The sequence below is a fragment of the Heterocephalus glaber genome, unplaced genomic scaffold (assembly GCF_053883595.1).
Source record: "Heterocephalus glaber isolate CG9 unplaced genomic scaffold, H.glaber_assembly_v1.0 deba00001504, whole genome shotgun sequence".
In the NCBI taxonomy this organism is placed as follows: domain Eukaryota; kingdom Metazoa; phylum Chordata; class Mammalia; order Rodentia; family Bathyergidae; genus Heterocephalus; species Heterocephalus glaber.
In genome coordinates, this window is record NW_028258324.1 from 5,607,618 (window position 1) to 5,631,411 (window position 23,794).

General features: G+C 39.8%; 1 protein-coding gene across 1 annotated transcript; it reads left to right on the forward strand.

Moving 5' to 3' along the window:
- Positions 1–21,277: 21,277 nt before the first annotated feature.
- Positions 21,278–22,706, forward strand: Iqcf2 (IQ motif containing F2). The gene is made up of 3 exons (XM_004834177.4): positions 21,278–21,353; positions 21,513–21,593; positions 22,323–22,706. Exons 1-3 carry the CDS (start codon positions 21,315–21,317, stop codon positions 22,704–22,706), a joined length of 504 nt encoding a protein of 167 aa, XP_004834234.1. The 5' UTR covers positions 21,278–21,314.
- Positions 22,707–23,794: the final 1,088 nt, after the last annotated feature.

The following is a 23,794-nucleotide window of genomic DNA, read 5'->3' on the forward strand; positions in this document are numbered from 1 at the left end:
CCCTTACCCCAATCAAAATCTGATCTCCGTTCTTTTGGGGGACTCACTAATTATTTTTAGCTGCAGATCCAAAATTTTTATTGCAGCTGACCCTCCCGCCTAGTTTACTGGCAGACTATAAGTGGCATAGGCTTCTTGCTTCCCCATAATTCAGCTGTATCATATTAGGAGTCAAAGCCTACATGACTCATGTGGGCACATCGGATGGTGCATGGGCAAGCATAGCCTCTCTGCTAACAGGTGTAGCAGTTGTCCTGGTCTGTGAAGCTGCATGACCCTGATTGAGATAACATCATGGCCAAGGACTATGTGGATCCAACTAAATTCCTTTCCCTGAATTATGGCCTTCCCCACTGACCTGATGGGTTATTGGTTAATTATGACCAGTCTTGGTCTCCCTTTGTTCCTTCCACAGGAATGCCTTTTCCTCCTTTTTACAAGCCTTGCCTGCATTAACTCTTATCACTAGATGCCTCACAAACTATTGATAGATGTCTCACATATGCCCTGCTCTACTTCCATGCATGTATAATCAGTAAACACCGGAGTAGGTCTTGGTTGCTTGGTGTTCTTTGCTGCCAACTCATCTTAGATCATCCCAGGTCCCCATTTTCAGTATCTTTTTTTGTGTGTGTCACTGGGTACCAAACTCGGGACCTTGCATTGCAAGGCAGGAGGCAGAACTACTGAGCTAAATCCCTGCCTTGGGCTGGGTTTATTTTTATTTTATTTTTTATCTTTTGGTTCTTGGGATCAAACTCGGGTCCTCGCGCTTTCAAGACAGGGGTGGAACAACTGAGCTAAATCCCCGGCCCTCCCATTTTCTGTTTAAGTCTTGTTTCAGTGTCATATCACCTAAGCAGGAGATCAGGGGTGAAGACTCCATATTTGATCTTGTAGATAAACCCTCATACAAGGCCACCTCAAGAGACCCTAGTCACTCCTTACTCTGCCTCTCCATCTTCTGCTTTCAACAAACTCAAATTGGCCCTTACTTCCATGCCAGGACCCAATCTCCCTGATCTCAATAAACCTTTCTACATATATATAAATACCAAAAAGAGATTCACTTTGGGGTTTCTGACTCAAATTCTTGGCATAAAAATACAACCTACAGCCTGCTCGTCAAAATGGTTAAACAAGATGGTCTTGAGGTGTCTGAGCTGTCTCCACCTTTTAGTGGTAGAGGTTCTAATTATACAGAGCTCCAAGTTAGTTCTATTCCAACATCTTACAGTCTATACCTCATTCCTCACAACCTATACTAACTCACCACACTTATGCTACAAACCCAAAAGCCATGTTTAGATCTCTTGCCCACTATCCTCTTACACATCCTCACCACTCACCACTTTCAAATTTTCAAAGGGATGTATGCAAATCCCTTTGCTCTTAGCAAAACTCCTCCCAGTACATCTTCTTTTAGAGACTCTCCCACTGCTCTTCCTAATTTGCTAACTTCTACAAAACTTTGCTAAAACTTCACTCTGAAAACCTGAGGACAACTCCACTCCCTTATAAATCCTGCCAAGAGATGGGGTCTACCCCAAAACTCTCAACCACAAACCCTTATAGCCAAAATGAGATTTCCTATATAGTTATCCTTATCATAACAGCCACAAAACTTTCATGTGCTTCCTTTTAAATCCACTTCTCCAGATAAAAACTCATCCTCCTACATCTCTCCATTACATAAGCACCCTAAAAATCATTGATCAATGTGATCAAACCAACAAACCATAAGCCAACTGATAACCAGTCCCCTACTAGTCTATAACCTTATTATGCTACTCCCCCAAAGACAACCAACAGGAGATTTCATAAATTTTTCTCCTGATAACCTCTAGGCCTGACTAGAGGCCCCTCTACACCATTGGATCTCATTTTATCCACCCGCAAACTCTCCATGATTCACCCAATCTAAACCCCTTCTTCTTTTTTCAATAAAACTGGCCCCTATGAAAGATTTCCTTCTAGCCCCCCATTTATAACACTCCCTCAATCTCACCTTCAACCTTTTAAACAGGACAAATCATCACTGGCCTGAGATTGCTGGCTGTATCTGTCTCTATCACCTGCGACTTGAACAGCAATCACCATCCCCAAAATCAGCCTGGATAAACACTCAGGCACAACTTGCTCTATAAAAGGGCCTAGGGTTAACAGCCTCCTTAAATCATACCCAACAGCCCTTTCACACAGAGCCACCGAATTCTTTTAAACATATTTCACTAACTTCTCTAAATTCCATACAACTACCCAACCAATTGTTGGTCTCCTAACACTTGACAATCCCCTCTTATATAAAGGCCCCCTTTACATTTACCATGACCAACATCTAACAGCTCCTTTAGGGAAAACACTTTTCAGTAAAATCAAACCATAACTATCAATAGCCCCTAGACTATCAGTCTCATAAGATCAATTATGGCATCTCACCTGAAACAAATGAGTCCACTCAACCCCTCATTTCCTCTGGACTGTGCACAATCTCCATCTCTTTCCCAGGCCTAGTTACTCATAAAATCTCCAAGCTCTTCCCATGGTATCTCATTAACATCTCACCCTCCAATAACTCTATATCAATTCAAACTATAACAAGGGCCTCCTTGACTGGTTCCATCTTGATCTGGAAAAGTGCATCAAGCCCTTCAATTCCAGAGACCTATACTTTACAACACATCTTGTCACTACAACTCACAATTTTCTTTTGCAATCAGGAATCTTTCCTTTGTGACCAGCAATCCTATCTATGCCTGATCAGTAATAGACAGGGACATACATCTACCTTGGCCTATTTCTCCTCTAATATCAATGTGGCCCTCATCAACCAATCCTGCCCTGTCTCCACCACTGACCACTGCCAAAAAAGGGCAGTCACTCTGTTAAATAAAATGGTGACAACCCATTACCATAAATCCCTGACTTACAAACATTTGAGTTGTAAACTTTCACAGGTGTACTGTATAAGACTCACTCTGTTGACTTATGAAAAAAATCCAACGTACAAACAATTCCCCAAGAACAGAACTCATTTGTAAGTCAGGAACTTTCTGTAAAAGAACACAAGCCCTTCATCAAAAGTCTTCTAGGACTTAAGAAGGAAATTCAGAAGAGTGGCTGGATACAAGGCCAACCCACAAAAATCAATAGCCTTCCTGTACACTAACAACAGACTCACTGAGACAGGAACTGGAGAAACAACTCCTTTCACAATGGCATCCAAAAAAAAAAAAAAAAAAGAAATACCTAGGAATCAATCTAATGAAAGAAATCAAAGACCTCTACTGTGAAAACTACAGCATGCTGAAAAAAGAGATCGAAGAGAATATCAGAAAATGGAAAAGCCATCCCTTGCTCCTGGGTGGGAAGAACCAATATAGTGAAAATGATCATACTTCCAAAACTGCTATATAGATTCAATGCAATCCCAATTAAAAATTCCAATAGCATGCTTCACAAACCTTGAGAAAACAATCCAAAAATTCATTTGGAACAAGAAGAGACCTAGAATAGCAAAATCAATTCTAGACAACAAAGACAAGGTAGGGGATATCACAATCCCCAACTTGAAACTATACTACAAAGCTACTGTGATAAAAACAGCATGGTGCTGACAAAGAAACAGACCCAGGATCAGTGGAACAGAATAGAAGATGCAGAAAAAATTCCAGACACATTCAGCCACCTCATCTCTGACAAAGCAGCCAGACATGCTCACTAGAAGAAGGATAGCCTCTTTAATAAATGGTGCTGGAAAAATTGGGTTTCAACTTGCCAAAGATTAAAACTAGACCTATATCTCTCACCATGCACTAAACTAAAATCAAAATGGATTAAAGATCTAAATATTAAAACAGAAACACTAAACTGGCTGGAAGAGAAGTTAGGTAGAACTCTTGAAGGCATTGGCATAGGAAAAGATTTCATAATTTAAACCTCAGTAGCATGTGAACTAAAACAAAGAATCAACAACTGGGAGGCAGAGGAGGAAGCTTCTGGGCCAACGTACCACCACTCCCACACAGAGAAGGAGGCTTTCAGGTCGATGTGCCACCACTCCCAGTACAGAGGAGGAGGCTTATGGGTCGATGTTCCACAGCTCCCAGCACAGAGGAGGTGAGCTGCACAGGTGCCAGCAGCACCCCCTCCCCCATCAAAATGAGGAGACATGTAAACAAACCTCAAAACCAGACTTCCAGATCACCTAGGGTAACCCCAAAGGGAAATGAGATGGAACACTCTGATACTCAACCACCTGGACTCCCTGAACTGGCAACAAAAGAGGATCTGGAAAAAATGAAATCAGAAATGATTTCTCAGACAACAGCAGACATTGTGCCCATAGTGCAAGACATGATTAATAAATCTAGAGAGGAACTGAGGAACAGGATGGAATCCCAATATAGGAAACAAATGGAATCCATAAAACAGATGCAAACAGATTTCCAGGAGATTAAAAACTCCATTGAAAGTCTATGCAGAAGAATGAACCAATGTGAAGACAGAATTTCAGATATAGAAGATGAGATTGCAATTAGTGACCAGGAAAAAAAATTGCTTTAAAATTGTAAGGGACCAGGAGAAATCAATCTAGCAGCTGCTAATTGATGCAAACAAGAATAACATAAGACAGATCAGAGTCAATGAAGAAACAGGAGAGAGTGCAGACGACATAAAAAACTGTTCACAGAGCCACCTGGTTCCACACTACAAAGTCGCAGAGGACACCAGACCACCAGACCAAGGTACTGAGTCCTGCTGTTCCTGGCCCAGAGGTAGGGGCTTCTGAACTGTCGTCCCACTGCTCCTGGTCCAGAGGAAGGGGCTTCCCGGTCACCATCCCTCCTGCTTCTCCCAGCCCAGAGGAAAGAGATTTTGGGCCACCTTCTGTCCTGCTGCTCCTGGCCCAGAGGAAGGGGCTTCCAGGCCACCATCCCTCCAACCACTACCAGCCCAGAGGGAGGGGTTGCTGAGCAACTATCCCACTGCTGCTGGTCCAGAGGAAGGGGCTTCCCGGCCATCATCCCTCCTGCTGCTCCCAGCCCACAGGAAAGGGCTTTTGGGTCACCATCCCTATTGTTGCTCCCGGCCCCTGTCCCACTTCACCCAGCTCAGACAAGGTAATCCGTGCAGGCGCTAACAGCCCCCCGCCCCAGTTGAAGTGAGAAAACATGTAAATAAGTCTCAAAACCAGACTTTCAGATCACCTACAGCAACCAAAAGGGAAATGAGATGGAACCCTCTGATACTCAACCACCTGGACCCACTGAACTGGCAACAAAAGAGGATCTGGAAAAAATGAAATCAGAAATAATTTCTCAGATAACAGGAGAAATTGTACCCCTAGTGCAAGACATGATTAATAAATCTAGAGAGGAGCTCAGGAACATGATGGAATCCCAACTTAAGAAACAAATGGAATCCATTAAACAGATGCAAATAGATTTCCAGGACATGAAAAACTCCACTGAAAGTCTACACAGCAGAATGAGCCAATGTGAGGACAGAATTTCAGATATAGAAGATAAGATTGCAATTAGTGACCAGGAAAAGAAAAATTGCTTCAAAATTGTAAGGGAACATGAGAAATCAATCCAGCAGCTGCTAGATGATGCAAAGAAGAATAACATAAGACTTATTGGGCTCAATGAAGAAACAGGAGAGAGTGCAGATGACATAAAAAAATCTCATCACAGAAATAATGGCAGAAAACTTCCCAAGCAGGGGAAAAGAGCTTGACATACAGATAAGTGAGGCATATAGGATTCCAAATAGCATTGATCAAAAAAATCTACCCATAGGCATATAATTGTTAAGATTCCAGAAACACAACAGAAGAACAAAGTTCTCCAAGCAGTCAGAGAAAAGAAACAAATCACATACAAAGGAAAGCCCATCAGAATCACAGCACACTTCTCAACACAAACCATCAAGGCAAGAAGAGCTTGCAGTGACATACTCCAAGCCCTAAAAGAAAACAGCCTCCAACTCAGATTGATGTACCCTGCAAAACTACCTTTCAAAATGGATGGAGAAATAAGATACTTTCATGACAAAGAGCACCTTAGGAACTTCGTGAATACCAAACCAGCACTCCAAAGAATTTTACACAATAGCCTAGGAACAGACATTGAGGATCACAACCCCAGGAAGCAAAGCAGAATGAACCCATCTGGCATGACAAGAAATTAAATGTAAAGGGGGAGAACCCAACAAAAAGAAAAAGTCATGGCAATGACAAGTCAATACGTTTCAGTTATAACCATCAATGTTAATGGTCTCAATTCACCAATCAAAAGAAATAGACTGGCAGAATGGTTCAAGAAGCAAAATCCAACAATATGCTGCATACAAGAAACACACTTAATTCAAAAGGAAACTCATAGACTGAAAGTTAAAAGGTGGAAAACAATACTGCATGTGACAGGAACCCGAAAAAAAGCAGGAGTAGCTATCCTCTTGGCAGATCAAGTAGATTTCAAATCAACACTAATTAAGAGAGACGAAAAAGGACACTACATCCTTGTAAAGGGAAGAATCCAAGAGGAAGAGATGACAATCATAAATATCTATGCACCAAACTCTAGTGCACCCAACTATATAAAACAAATACTAACGGACATGAAAAGCCATATATGCACTCATACAATTGTAGTGGGGGACCTCAACACCCCACTGTCACAAATAGATAGATCAACTAGACTAAAAATAAGTAATGAAATACTAGAACTCAATCGAACTCTTGAACAAATGAACTTAACAGATGTTTACAGAGTCTTCCACCCCACAAAATCAGAATACACATTCTTCTCAGCTGCACATGGGTCATTCTCAAAAATAGACCACATACTCACACATAGAACATGTTTAAGTAAGTGCAAAGGAACTGAAGTTATCCCCTGTAGATTATCAGACCACAGTGCAATGAAATTGGAGATCCATAGCAAAAGAAACTCAAAAAATTTCATAAACATGTGGAAACTGAAGAACACACTTCTGAATAACCAATGGGCCACAGAGGAAATTAAAGAAGAAATCAGACAGTTCCTTCAATTAAATGACAATGATGATACAACATATCAGAATCTATGGGACACAATGAAAGCTGTCTTATGAGGGAAATTCATAGCAGTGAATATGCATATTAGGAAAACAGAATGAGCCCAATTAAACAACCTGATGCTGAACCTCAAACTTCTAGAAAAAGAAGAGCAGGACAACCCCAAAGCTCATACAAGGGAAGAAATTATAAAGATCAGAGGAGAAATCAATGCAATGGAGACTAAGAGAACTATACAAAAAATCAATGAAGCCAAGAGTTGGTTCTTTGAAAGAATCAACAAAATTGATAAACCTTTATTCAACCTTGTCAGAAAAAGGAAAGAAAAGGCCCAAATCCATGCAATTAGGAATGAAAAGGGTGAAACTACAACAGACCCAGCAGAAACCCAGAGGATCATCAATACCTACTTCCAGAACCTATATGCCAATAAGATAGACAACACAGAAGAAATGGACAGATTCCTAGATACATATGAATTACCAAAGTTGAATGAAGAAGACCTAAAAATTCTAAACAACCCAATATCAACCAATGAAATTGAAAATGTAATTAAAAACTTATCAACTAAGAAAAGCCCGGGCCCTGATGGCTTCACCGCTGAATTCTACAAGACATTTAGAGAGGAACTGCTGCCACTACTGTTTAAACTCTTCAATGAAATTGAAAGGGAAGCAATACTCCCAAATTCATTCCTGGAAGCAAGCATCACCTTGATCCCCAAAGCAGAGAAAGACCCAAATGAAAAAGAGAACTATAGGCCAATCTCACTAATGAACATAGATGCAAAAATCCTTAATAAGATAATGGCAAACAGAATGCAGAAGATCATCAAGAAGATCATACACCCTGATCAAGTGGGATTCATCCCAGGGATGCAGGGATGGTTCAACATATGCAAATCAATCAATGTAATACACTATATCAATAGAGCCAAGGACAAAAACCATATGATTATCTCCATAGATGCAGAAAAAGCATTTGACAAAATCCAACATGCATTTATGAGAAAAACCCTACAAAAAATTGGAATAGATGGTCTCTACCTCAAACTGATAGAAGCCATCTATGAAAAACCAACAGCCAATGTCATACTAAATGGTCAAAAACTGAAATCCTTCACACTAAAATCAGGAACAAGACAAGGATGTCCACTATCACCACTCTTGTTCAATATAGTTCTGGAAACATTAGCCACGGCAATTAGACAAGAGAAAGAAAGAAAAGGAATAAAGATAGGAAATGAAGAAGTCAAATTGTCATTATTTGCAGATGACATGATACTCTATATAGAAGACCCCAAGAACTCCACCAAAAGTCTTCTAGACAATCACCAAATTCAGTCAAGTAGCTGGTTACAAGGTCAACACACAAAAATCAATAGCTTTCCTCTACACGAATGACAGACTCACTGAGAGAGAAATAGGGCAAATAATTCCTTTCACAATAGCATCCAAAAACCTGAAATACCTAGGAATCATCCTAATGAAAGAAATCAAAGACCTCTTCTCTGAAAACTATGGCACTCTGAAAAGAGAGATTGAAGATGATATCAGAAAATGGACAGACATCCCCTGCTCCTGGGTAGGAAGGATTAATATAGTGAAAATGGCCATACTTCCAAACCTGATATATAGATTTAATCCAATTCCAATTGAGATCCCAGCAGCATACTTCATAGACCTTGAGAAAACAATCCAAAAATTCATTTGGAGCAAGAAGAGACCCAGAATAGCAAAAGCAATTCTAGGTAACAGAGACATGGCAGGGGGTATCACAATCCCCAACCTGCAACTCTACTACAAAGCTACTGTGATAAAAACAGCATGGTACTGGCAAAGAAACAGACCTGAGGACCAGTGGAACAGATTAGAAGATGCAGAAACCACACCAGACACACTCAGCCATCTCATCTTCAATAAAGGAGCCAAACACCCTCACTGGAGGAAAGATAGCCTCTTTAATAAATGGTATTGGAAAAATTGGGCTTCAACTTGCCAAAGATTAAAACTAGACCTGTATCTCTCACCATGCACTAAACTAAAAGCAAAATGGATTAAAGATCTAAATATTAAAATAGAAACTCTGAACCAGTTGGAACAGAGGTTAGGTAGAACTCTTGAAGACACTGGTGTAGGAAAAGATTTTATGAACAAAACCTCAGTTGCCCATGAACTAGCACAAACAATCAACAAGTGGGATCTCTTCTTATTAAAAGACTTCTGCACAGCAAGAGAAACCACCAGCAGTGTGAAGAGACAATCCACAATGTGGGAAAAAATCTTCACCTGCTCTTCCTCAGACAAAGGTCTACTATCTCGAATCTATAAAGAACTTAAAAAGATCAGACCTCCCAAATTTAAAGACCCAATCCAAAAATGGGCATCTGAAATGAACAGACATTTCTCAGACAAAGAAGTAGAAATAGCAAATAAATACATGAAAAAATGTTCAACATCACTGGTCATTCGAGAGACGCAAATGAAAACAGTGCTGAGATTCCACTTCACTCCAGAAAGAATGGCTGCTATCATGAAATCAACCAATAACAAATGCTGGTGGGGCTGTGGGGAAAGAGAAACCCTGCTCCACTGCTGGTGGGAGTGTAGACTGATGCAACCACTGTTGAAATCAGTATGGAGATACCTCAAAGAACTAGGACTGGAAGTCCCATTTGACCCTGCTATTCCCCTGCTGGGTCTCTTCCCCAAAGAATTAAAAGAATCTGCCCCTCCACATGAGGATGAGCAGGTGTGGCTGGGACACCATGCTTGGCTCTCCTGTGGATGAAGCAGTAGAACATAAAGATGGTGAAATTAGTTCATAAAGTATGCTCTGAGTTTACAGGAAACATTCATTATTTGAGCCGTTTAAGTGCAAATAGGTGTTCAAAAGTATTGATTTGTCCTTACTGTAGCTTGTGCACATCCCCCCTTAACTGTGCCAGAAAATTATATTGAAGTTGATGTTCTCATGTGACAGATGTTGCTACCACTAAAGATTTTCCAGAGCCAATTGATGGCAGTGAGAATCATACAAGAAAATGTATTAGAAAATTAGATCTGGGTTTGCCATTTCTGAAATCAGCTAATATAGAAGCTTCAGTAATATGTTTTGAAGCTGATTTTTGTCTCAGAACCATCACATAATAAATTCTACCCACATCAGGAAAAAAAAAAGAATTAAAAGAATCATACCACAGTGATATATGTGCACCCATGTTCATAGCAGCACAGTTTGTGATAGCTAAAAATTGAAACAGCCCAAATGCCCATCAACTGGAGACTGGATAAAGAAAATTTGGTATTTTTATAAAATGGAGTACTACTCAGCCATAAAAAATGAGAAATTAGAGACATTTATAGCTAAGTGGATGCACATTGAGGCAATACTCTTAAGTGAAATAAATAGGACACACATGAATAAATTCCGAATAGTTTCTCTGGTGTGAGAAACTGAAAGTGTAAATAAAGACTAAATGTATAATAGGTAGTGTGAAATAGGAAGAAAAGGGGCAAAGGGGAAGGAAATGGTAGGGCTAGAGGAAAGGACAGAAGGGAATGGGATTAATATGAGAAAATGGAAAAATAGGAACAAAATCTTTGTAAATAGGGAGGGCTGGAGGGGTTGAAGGGAGGGCTGGGCAAGGGTGAAAAACAAGAACCAAGAGAGACTATGTAAAGGTGCAAATTTCCAATGATGAATGTCATTACACTGTATACCTAAAATGTACCAATGATTAGAATGAATAATCGCTAATGTAAAATAGGAAGAAAAGGTCCAAAGGGGTAGGGGTAGTGGGAGGGGCAGGGGAAAGGAAAGAAGGGAAAGGAAAAATGCTGAGAAATGGAAAAAATGGAAATAAAGTCTTTGTAAATAGGGAAGGCTGGAGGGCGTGAAGGGAAGGCTAGGAATGGGGAAAAAATAAGAACCAAGATGCATGATGTAAAGGTACAATTCCCAATGAGAAATGTAATTGTGTTGTATACCTACAATGTACCAGTAAAAGAATTTAATATAAAAAAAGCTATTAGAGAAAAGCAATTAATTATTTATAAAGGTAAACCCATTAGAATTACAACAGACTTCTCAACACAAACTTTAAAGGCCGGGAGGCTTGGAGTGAAATGTTTTAAATCCCAAAAGATAACAACTTCCAACCCAGACTTATATATCCTGCAAAACTTTCTTACAAATTTGATGGAAAAATAAGATATTGCTATTACAAAGATACTATTACCTCAAGAAATTCATTGCCACCAAAACAGCACTACAAAAATGTCTCAAGAGAAAAAATGTCTCAAGGATATCAAGAAAGAGATAATGAAGCCACCAAGGCCAAAAAATCTAACAGAATGAATACACAAGGAACTGTAAGTGCTTAAGCAGAAAGAGGGGGTAAAAAAAGAAATCAGCAACAGGAAAATAAGGCAATGACAGGAATGAGTTAATACCTTCAGTGATAACTCTCAATATGAAAGGTCTCAACTCCCCAGTCAAAAGATACAGATTGGCAAAATGGATCAAGAAACCAAACCAAATGATGTGCAGTGTAAAAGAAATACATATAATCCAAAAAGAAATACACAGATTACAAATCAAAGAATAGACCTTATTTACCCTTTGGGTTTCTCACACAAGAGAAACAATGTGATATTTAACATTTGTGTCCAATTTATTTCACTTAAAATTATGTTCTCAAGGTGCATTCATTTACCTAAAAATGTCTCATTTATCCTTCTTTATGGCAATGTAGTACTCCATTGTATATAAAAACTACATTTTCTTTATCCATTCATCTGTCAATGGGCATATGGGCTGGTTCCAATATTTAGGGTCAAAATGGAAGACAGATATTGGGAAGTCAAAATAGAATGTTCAAATGGGAAGGGAACAAGGAAGGGGGAAAGGGAAAACAAAGGAAGGGAACAGGGATAAAAAAAGAATGGAAGAAAAAAAGAATGGAAGAAAAACAATAGAAACAAAATTTTACCAATAAAATTAATTTTCAAAAAACAAAGTTTTGTAAATGGAGAGGGTGAGCTGGATTGAAGGGAAGGGAGAGGAATGGGGGAAAAAAGAATTAAGATATGTTATGTACAGGTACAAATTCCCTATGATGAATGTGATCATTATGTATGTTAAAATATACCAATAAAATTACTTTTTAAAAAATCAAAGAGTGGAAAACAATCCAGGCAATGGAAACCCAGAAAAAATCAGGAGTTGCTGTCCCAATTTCAAATAGAGTGGACTTCAAGCCAAAATGGGCTGGAAATGGCAAAGAATGTCACTATATACTAGTTAAGGAAACAATTCAATAGGAAGAAATAACAATTATAAACATATATGCAACAAACACTGGCTCACCCAACATCATAAAACTAACACTGCTGGACATTAAAAATCAGATAAACACCAACTAATTATAATGGGGAACCTCAATACCCTACTATCACAAATAGATCGACTAGACAAAAAATCAACAAAGAAATAATCAGAATTGAACCAACTCTTTGAATAAATGGACTTAATAGATATCTACAGAATGTTCCACACAATACCAGAATACACTTTCTTCTCAGCAGTACATGGGACTTTCTCCAAAATAGACTACATGCTAGCTGATTTAGTTACTTTCTCATTCCTGGGACAAAATACCTGACACCCACACTCACAAGTTAAGGGAAGAAAGGCTTATTTTAACTCACAGTTTGCAGATGTTTTAGTTTATAGTTAGTTGGCTTCAAGGCAGGTTGGCATGGCAGAGGAGAAATTGTCCATAAAAAGGCAGGGAGGAAGCAGCATGACTTCCTTCTTTCTTTTTTATTTCCTCCAGCTATAAGCCTCTTGGTCAGTGCCACCCACACACAGCCAGGGTGGGTCTTCCCTCTTCAGTAAATCCATCACCCACACCCAAAACTATGCTAAACCAGTATCAGTGGACTGATCCAGTATCACACGCATGATCCAGTCACTCCGGAAAGTCCCACCTAAGAGTGCATGAGGCTTTGGGGGGTACATCTAGATACAAGCCATAACATTCCACCCCTGGTCCCCAAAAGATTCATGTATATCCCTTTATGCAAAAGGCATTTAATCCATCTCTAAGAGTTGCCAAAGTCCTAACAGTTTCAGCATTGCTGAAAAGTGCAAGTACAAATTCTCCTCTGAGATTTAAGGTAAACTCACAGCGTGAGTCTCTGCAAAAAAATGAAGGACAAAGCTAAACAAACTAGAAATAGAAAGGAACTTCCTCAATCTGACAAAGTGCTCCAATAATAAACTTCATCCGAGAGCTGATCAGCTGATCAAAGCATACGGTATGTGTTTAAATATGAAATCTATTACAGTAAGAGATATATTGTCCTTAATTCCCCTCAAAATTTTCCCCCTTGCTTCAAACACACTTATCCTATTGTTCTTGCCCCTTTTCTGAAGCAGTTCTGGGAGTATTCTTTTGTACATATATTTTTATGATGTGTGATTAAAAGTTACAGTGAATGTTGCTGCTAAGTGCCAGTCAGTGGAAAGGGGAAGCTCATAAACACATTATAATGTGTCCTCACCCACCTTATTCAATGGAGCTGGCACCCTGCAACTTCTGGCTCTTCCCCAAAGTCAAAATGACTATGAAAGGTAAATGTTTTGAATTAATTCAGGACATTGAGGTAGCAACAACACAACAACTAAAGAGAACCCAGAACTGCTTTAGAAAGTGGCTAGAATGGTAGGTTATGTTCAAAGCAAGGGAGAGCATTTTAATGGAATTAATGACTCTATTTTTAAAAGTCAGACCCCCCAAATATAAAGACCCAATCCAAAACTGGGCATCTGAAATGAACAGACATTTCTCAGACAAAGAAATGAAAGCAGGAAATAAATATATGAAAAAATGTTCAACATCATTGGTCATTCAAGAGATGCAGATGAAAATAACACTGAGATTTCACCACATCCCAGAAAGAATGGCTGCTATTAAGAAATCAACCAGTAGCAAATGCTGGTGGGGTTGTGGGGAGAAAGGAACACTTCTCCATTGTTGGTAGGAGTGGAGACTGGTACAACCACTGTGGAAATCAATATGGAGAAAACTCAAAAAACTAGGATTAGAGTTCCCATTTGACCCAGCTATTCCTCTGCTGGGTATCTTCTCAAAAGAATTAGAAGAATCATACCACAGTGATATCTGTGCACCTATGTGTTTTGTAATAGCTAAAACTTGGAAACAGCCCAATTGCCCATCAACTGGAGACTGGATAAAAAAGATGTGGTTTTTCTATAAAATGGAGTACTACTCAGCCATAAAGAATGAGAAACTAGAGACATTTATAGCTAAATGGATGCACATTGAGACCATACTCTTAAGTGAAATAAATAGGACACACATGTGTAAATACCGAATAGTTTCTCTGGTGTGAAAAACTAAAAGTATAAATAAGGTTCAAGTGGTATAATTGATAATGTGAAATAGGAAGAAAAGGTCTAAAGGAACCAGGGAAGTGGGACGGATAGGGAAAAGGAAAGAAGGAAAAAAGAAAAATATAAGAAAAGGAAAAAATGGAAACAAAGTCTTTGTAAATAGGGAAGGGTGGAGGGGGTGAAGGGAGGACAGGGGAAGGGGAAGAAAAAGAACCAATATACATCATGTAAAGGTACAAGATCCCAATGAGGAATGTAACTGTATTGTACACCTAAAATGTACAAATAAACTTAATGAATAAAAGGGCAGGAAAATGTTAATAAGGTTATAGGAGAACAAGAACCTACATACACAGATGTAAAATGCTAGTCCCTGTGAAAAACAGTGCATATTTGATTTACCTTATGACTCAGAAGTTCTAACCCTAGGATATATTCAAGAAAAATAAAAATATATGTCCACACAAACACTTGTACATGAATGTTTCCAGCATCATTATTTATAACAGTTCAGAGGTAGAAACAACTCAAATATTTATGAATAGGTGGATAGATAACTGGAATGTGGTATATCCATGGAACAGGGTATTAATTGGCAATAAAAATTTATGATGTATTGACACAAGCTACAATATGGATAAACTTTGAAAACAGTATGCTGAGTGAAAAAGCCAGACACCCAGTCATGTAAAATATCCAAAATATACAGATCTATACAGATCTAAAGCAAATTAGTGATGGCTAAGGACTGAGGAGGAGGAAAAGGGGATTGATTGATAATAGGTGTGGCATTTATTTGGGGAGAGATGAAAATATTCAGGAATCAGATAGGAACAATGGTTTCACAACCTTATGAACTAAAAACCATTAAATTGTATGTACAGTTTAAAATGGTGTGTTTTATTGAATATGAATTATAACTTTACAATGAGACCTAGGGCTAGGGATGTAGTTCAGTGGTGGAATGTCTGCTCAGCAGGCACAAGGCCCTAGGTTCAATCCCAAGCTCCACAAAGTAATTAATTAGTTAATTAAGACCTTTACAGACAAATGTTAAGACTTTTTTTTTCTGAGACAGGGTCTCACTCTGCAGTTCAGGTTGGCCTTGAATTTACTATGTAGCCCAAGCTGGCCTTGAACTTGCAGCAATCCTCCTGCCTCAGCCTCCCAAGTGCTGGGATTACACTGCCACATCCAGCAAGACTTTATAAAAGACATAAAAGAATTCCCAAACAAATGGAAGCACAGTCCATGTTTTTAGAAGGGAAAATCCAATATCATAAAGATAGCCTTTTTTCCCCAAATCAATGCACTTACTGTCAAAATTCTAGCTTGACATTTCAGAAAACTAGCAAACACTGGCCCTGTGGAAATTTTTATATTTTAGAATATCTTTGAATACCTTAAGTCCCTTGGAAATATCTGAATTTGTAAACTTTTAAAACTTTGGATTAGATCTCCTTGGTCCCTTGTTTATGGTAGATCTTTAATGGTCTCCTTAGTGCATCAAGTTTTGGCAATTTATATTTTGCTAGGAAATCTCATCCTCTTAGCATTCTAAATATGATATTCTCTTACATTTATTTAAATATCCCTGTGGTTATTTCATCTTTCTCTTTCTACCCAGACTTATGATGTATTTCTCTGTAATACTTGTCTTCTCGAAGTACTACCTTTTGAGAGCCCCCACAGCACAAAGGAGGTGACCCTCTTGGGCCACCATACCTCCACCCCAGAGCGTCACCAGTGCAGAAAAGGTGAGCTGTCCCCCCGCCCCATGGCTGTGCTGAGCCATTACCTGGATCCACACCACAGAGTTGCAGGGGTCATAAAGGACATTGTTCTGAATTCCAGAAGATAGAGCAGAAGTGAACAACAGAAAGAGGGCCTCTCTGAGGCTCCTTGATGAAAATTAAAGCCCACTGGAAATGTGAAGAAAATCTCTGCAATAAAGGCACACCAGACCACCTTAACTGGGGGAGCAGTGATGCAGACCAGAGTGGCACGGCAGCAAGCAGACTCCAGCCAGGGCTCCAACCTGACCCTAGAGGCTGGAGCACACCAGCCCAAACCAAGGGCCCACCTGGAAAAGAGCTGCACAGGCACACAAGCAACAGCCAGAGGTTCACCCTGATACCATTGGTAAGTGCGCAAGACCCTAGACAGAAGCTTGCTCACACAACAGGAACTGGGGTGCACAGCCCTCAGCCAAAGGCCCTCCAAGACAACAGCTACATAGGGGCCCTAGCCAGAGGCACACCTAGATACCATCCCAAGTGTACACAGGCCCTAGACAGAAGCCTACCCAGACAACCAGTCAGCTCAGGGGTCCAGAAGGCCAACTTTCTGAATCTAGGAATTAGTGTACTGGTGAGCAGCAGAGAAAAGGCTGCTCGGTGGCTTGCTGAGAATTGAAGATCACTGGGTGAGCAAAAAGTTGCCTCAACAAAGGCACAGCAGGCTGCATCTGTTCAAATGAGAAGACACATAAACAAGTCTCAAAACCAGACTTCCAGATCACCTAAGATAACCCCAAAAAGAAACGAGATGGAACAATCTGTTACTCAATCACCTGGACTCCCTGAACTGGCAACAAAAGAGGATCTGGAAAAAATGAAATCAGAAATAATTTCTCAGATAACAGCAGAGATTGTGCCCATAGTGCAAGACATGATCAATAAATCTAGAGTGGACACAGATTAAAAAATAGAGGAGCTGAGGAACATGATAGAATCCCAACATAGGAAACAAATGGAATCCATAAAACACATGCAAACAGATAACCAGGACATTAAAAACTCCACTGAAAGTTTACACAGCAGAATGAGCCAATGTGAGGACAGAATTTCAGATATAGAAGTCAGGATTGCACTTAGTGACCAGGAAAAGAAAAAATGCTTCAAAATAGTAAGGGACCATGAGAAATCAATCCAGCAGCTGCTAGATGATGCAAACAAGAACAACATAAGACTGATCAGAGTCAATGAAGAAACAGGAGAGAGTGCAGATGGCATAAAAAAAACTGTTCACAGAAGTAATGGCAGAAAACTTCCCAAGCAGGGGGAAAGAACTTGACATACAGATAAGGGAAACATATAGGACTTCAACTAGCCTTGATCAAAAAGAATCTACACATAGGCATATAATAGTTAAGATTCCAGAAACCCAACAGAAGAACAAAATTTTACAAGCAGTTAGAGAAAAGAAACAAATCACATACAAAGGAAAGCCCATCAGAATCACAGCACACTTCTCAACACAAAGCCTCAAGGCAAGAAGAAGTTGGACTGGCATATTTCAAGCCCTAAAGGAAAACAGCCTCCAACCCAGACTGATGTACCCTGCAAAACTATCTTTCAAAATTGATGGAGAAATAAGATACTTTCATGACAAAGAGCACCTTAGGAACTTCATGAATGGCAAACCAGTACTCCAAAAAATGTTAGATGATATCCTAGGAAAAGACAACGTGGATCACAACCCCAGGAAGCCCAGCAGAATGAATCCATCAGGCATGACAGGAAATTAAATTCAAAGGGGAAGAATCCAAAAAAAAGAAAAAGTCATGACAATGATAAGTCAATATGTATCAGTTATAACCATCAATGTTAATGGTCTCAATTCACCAATCAAAAGAGAAAGACTGGCAGAATGGGTCAAGAAGCAAGATCCAACAATATGCTGCACACAAGAAACACAATTTTAAAAGAAACTCATAGACTGAAAGTTAAAGGGTGGAAAACAATACTCCATATGACAGGAACCTGAAAAAAACCAGGAGTAGCTATCCTCTTTGCAGATCAAGTGGATTTCAAACGAAAATCTGAAATACTGCTGGTCCCAAGAATTTCAGATGAGGGATAGTCAACTTGTATGTACAAATGTATTGTGAACATGTGTTTTCATTTCTCTTAAGTAAAAACTTAAGAACACAACTGTTGGTTCTTAACAGTAATATAAGAAATTTCTATATTGTTTTCCAAAATGATTTTACATTCACATTAGCAGTATTAGAAAGTTCTAACTGGTTCACACCTAAGCTGACATTTGTTCTTTTAAAACTTTTAACTTAATCTCCCTAATGAGTGTATAATATGATCTTGTTATTGTATCATTGCTATTAATTAGTATTTTTCTGATTCTACTGTTGCACATCTTTCCTTGTGCTGTACTGGCTATTTATCATCTTCTTGTGTCTACTTTTTAATTGAGTTGTGTATTAATGAGCTGTAAGAGGGCCAGGGATTTAGCTCAGTGGTTCCGGCGCCTGCCTCGCAAGCGCAAGGTCCCGAGTTCGATCCCTGGTACCAAAAAAAAAAACAAAAAACAAATGAGCTGTAAGAGTTCTTTATATATTCTGGTCATAACTTATATGTATTATAATTATGTTCCATTTAAGGACTACTTTTTATTTTCTTGATGTCTTTTAAAGTTCTAAATTTTGATGGAATCTCATTTATCAATTTTTTTCTCTTATACATTGTGTTTTTTGTATCCTAGGAAATTCTTGCCTACTCTAAGTTCATGAACATTTTCCCTTATAATTTCTTCTTGAAGTTTTATAATTTTAATCTTTCATATTTAGGTTCATAGGTCCTTTCAAGTTATTTTTATGTATGGAAATAAAGGGTGAGTTTAATTTTTTACATATGGATACCAGGTGTTCTAGTACCATTTGTTGAAAACACTATCTTTTCCTCGCTCTTGAGTTGAGTTTATGCTCTATAAAATGTTAATGTTAAATAATCTTTCAAAAATCAGTGGACCATATATGTATGGTTCTATTTCTAGATTCTCTGTTCTATTCCATTGATCTATATGTCTTTTCTTATGCCAACATTGTGTTGATTACTGTAGCTTTAGAGGAAGTCTTAAAATTAGGTAATAAATATCTTCCAACTGTTATTTTTTTTCTTTTTACTTTTCTAGGTCCTCTGTACTCCTACATAACTTTTTTTTTTGTACCGGGAATCGAACTCAGGTTCTTGTGCTTGCGCAGCAGGTGGCAAAACCACTGAGCTAAATCCCCAGCCCACTCCTACATAACTTTTAAATTTCAATATCCAATTCTTCATTTATAGCAAGTATACATAGACCTGAATTTTTATATATACCTTGTGTTTTCTAATCCTGCTAAATTCAAATACAAGTTCTAGGGGCTCCTAGAGATTTCTTAGCATTTTCTCTGTAGATGATCATTTCATCTACATGTAAAGATTTTACTTCTACCTTGCCAATCCTATGCTATTTGTTTCTTTTTATTGCCAGACTATTCTGGTTTGGGCCTATGTTTCAAAGTTTAATGGACAGATGAAGAGTAGGCATATCTGCCTTTGTTCCCCACCTTAGGGAGAAAGCATTATATCATTTCAATTTTTGCTGGAAGTATGAGGTACATGTCTTTTATCTGTTGAGAAGGCTCTTTTCTACTTCTAGTCTCCTGATAGCTTTTACCATGAACAGCTGTAGAATTTAGTCCAATACTTTTTCTGCAACTACTAATAGGATCATATGGCTTTTTCCTTTCCTCTGTTAAAAAGATGACTTATGGGGGTGGACCTTCCAATGCTGAACCAACACTGCCATCCCTATAATAAAACCACTTTCTACATCCTGCCAGATCTGACTTCTAATTGCTTTGTTAAACAAATTTGTATCTATGTTCACATTTTTTTCTTCTATTATCTTTATCCAATTTTAGTATTAGCACAATGTTGATTTCCTAAAATGAGGGGAGAAGTGTTCCTTCTTTTTTCCGCTTTAAATGTTAGATATAATTCATCAATTAAAATGTATATGAGCCTGTTGTTGTCATATAGGTAGGTTTTCAAGCTAGGAACATACTTTGTTTAATAGGTGCTATTCAAATTTTATATTTCTCCAGAGTCAGTTTCATTAATTTGTCTTCCATTGGTATCTTCCATAGAAGTTGTCAAATTAATTTCATAAAAGATTTTTGTAATATACTTTCTATATCCTTTTAAATTTTGTAAAATCTGTGGTAATGTCCTCTAAATCTTGATATTATAATTAAAAATGTGTAACTGATATTGTGTAATAGGAAGAAAAGGTCTAAAGGAGTGGGGGAAGTGGGAGGGGTAGGGGAAAGGAAAGAAGGGAAAAGAAAAAATATGATAAAAGGAAAAAAATGGAAACAAAGTCTTTGTAAATAGGGAAGGGTGGAGGGGGTAAAGGGAGGGCAGGGAATGGGGAAAAAATGAGAACCAAGATACATCATGTAAAAGTACAAGAGCCCAATGATGAATGTAACTGTATTTTATACCTAAAATGTACCAATTAACTTAATGGAAAAAAAACCACAGTACTATCTTTTAACTTTCTTTTCCACTACCCATTGTTGTTTTCTGTGCCATTAAGTTTTTACCTTTATTTTATTGCTTTCTAGATTCAGCTGGCCTATCTTTTGCTAGTTTCCTAAGGAGTACTGAGGTGCTGAAGCCTAAGTAAAGAGAGGACAGGCAGTGTCCCACCTGAGAAGACATATGAGAGCTGTGAGGCGATGTACTGCCACAGTCCCTCCTACTCTATTACGTGACTGGCCATAAGAAGGGATGGTAGATGAACTTCACAGGAGGATAGCCCTGGCATCAAATGTCACTAAAGCATTCTCTTCCATTCTGAGCTCCAGCATATCTCTGACAGAAGGCAGTAGAGCAGTGGTCCCAGCTCCCATGAAGCTTTTTTCTGAGGGAGACTCAACTCTGTGGCAGATATCTTAATCTATGTCATAATGCGATTGTGAAGTCATAGCTTTTCTCTCGCTCATATTACTCATGCCAGACCACGGGAAACAGAGAAATCAGAGCAAATGAACCATCTAAAGACAGCCATGGGAGTTCAATTTTGTGTAAGAGACATAGGTAGCCTGGGGATGGATAGGTATCTCCCCGGACTTCACAGTTGTTGGAGAAAAGAGGGGATGCTAAAATGGTGAACACCTTTGTACAGGTCCACAGAGAGAGACAGCAGTCTTAACTCATCACTTCCCATTTAATTCTGTTGACAGACCAAAGGCAGTCTAATTTTATTTGTAGCTGAGGATAATGAAGAAACAATTAAACAGTGGCAGTTGCAGAAGAATAAACAGGTGAGTAGAAGTTTACATAGATAAGAGAAATCCAGACCATTGATATCTGTATCTGAAGGGTGTGGAATTCTGCCTTTTATGGACACAGAGTTAAAATAACAGGCCATCAACTCAATAGTGACCCCATCCTTTTCTCAGCCTGAGCTGTCTGGATCTGGGTCTACTGTGACAGAGAGAGTATCTGAAGGAACGAAACCCACCAAAAAGTGCCTGGGATATAACCAAGAATGTGAGGACTCTGAGTCAAAGAGTGAGGTGTCCCAAATCCAGGAAGGCTAGGAGTAGAATGGACATGGTGAGGGCAATGGAAACCTACCCCACTATCAAAATACTTGGCTGTGACAAAGAAAATTTAGCCAATGTGTTTCGGGACCAGCATTAGCAGAGAAAAGCTAGGCAAAAGCATTCAGAGGCCAAACCCAATCAGCCTGGAAGAGGTGGAGTGTGAGGGACAAAACCATGTCATGTCCCTAACACCCCTTTCTGCTTACTCATTGCTTCTTCCTTGATAAAAATAAAAGGGCACTGTGACTCTGAGGGTAAGGTGATGTGTTCAGGGTTGTAGAGAAGAATCCTATCAGGTCACTGGTGCCCATAGTGTCCTGCTAACTCCCATGAGTTCTCTGAGGATGGGCTCACATTGAGAGAATCTAGTCCCCTTCCAAGAAGATCCTGGAAATTGGTGGCAGAAAGTTAGTTCCCTGAGTGGTCTCTCTTATCTCTGTCCAGAAAAATTTAAGCAAGACACTGAATGCAGCAGCCATCCTGATCCAGGCCTGGTGGCGGGGCACCCTGGTACGCCGGACATTGCTGCACGCAGCCCTCAGTGCCTGGGTCATTCAGTACTGGTGGCAGCAGATGATGGCACAGCTGCTGGAGAAGAGGCGGCGGGCAGTGCTGGTTGACTACACAATCAGAGAGAGGGCAGTGATCACACTCCAGTCTCTGGTTCGTATGTGGTGTGTCCACTGGCGATACTGCCAGGTGCTCAATGCCATCTATGTCATCCAGGGTCACTGGCAATGCCACAACTGCCAGACCTGTGCCTTCCTCCGGGGCCACTGTAAGGTCACTGCCACTCACCTGCAGTTCCACATTGAGATCATCAACTAAGAAGGGGCCTCAGTAAAGATCTAACCTGGTCTGCTTGTCTCACAGTGTCCCCAGATAATGGTAACCTTGCTGCCTCCTATTCTCTCTCTCTCTCTCTCTCTCTCTCTCTCTCTCTCTCTCTCTCTCTCTCTCTCTTTCAGTACCAGGAATCAAACTCAGAATCTTGAGCTTGCGAGGCAGGCAACATCACCACTGAGCTAAATCCCCAACCCCCTGTTCTCTCTTACAAAGAACTTCAGTGAGATATCTCCGTGTCCATGGACCCTGTATTGATCTAACAATGGCCATGTGTCACTGGATTGTCAAAACAGAACCTGAGGTCTCAGTCTGGCCTGATACATGACAGAGCCAGAAGTCCCAGTTCCTATCCCCAGCCCATTCCTCTTTCCACCCAGGGATCTGGGGGACAAATAACTACATTCTCCTTAAAACTCTGGGCACCTCTGTGCTTATGGATGGCTATGGGGCTCTTTTCTGTCAGCCTGGGACCAGGGTTGACTGGAATCTGGCATGCCCAGTTTCCTCTTTGGCAAGCACCTGGAGAGAACGCCAATGTTTGGCTGACTCCCCTGGAAGCAGTGCAGTGTGGCCCAGGTGGAGAAGGTTGGTCTCAGTGCTGAGTGGTGCCATGGCTGGACATGCTGATGGATGGTCATGACAGAAGTTCACAGCTCCCCAATTCCTTCTCCACAGTCCCCTCACCACAACTCCTCTCCCCAGGGGCTGTAAAACATGGTTCTTTCTGATATTACCCCTACTCCTACTTTTATTACAATTCTGGTGATTTTATCATCAACCAGGATGACCCCAGCAGTCTCTCTAATTCTTCCCTCATATCTTTTCTTCCCCTCCTCAGCTGCTCGCTGTCATGGTCACACCAAAGCAACACTGTCCAAGTGCCAGAGATTTAGCTCAGTGGCACGCTGAGCCTGTCTTGCAAGCACAAGGTCCTGAGTTCAAGACCCCCTACCAAAAAACAAAGCAACACTGTCCAGTAGAACTCGGATGATGGAAATGCTCTTTAAGGGAGCTGTCCAACATGGAAGCCGCTGGCTGCATACAATTGTGAAGTACCTGAAATCCAACCG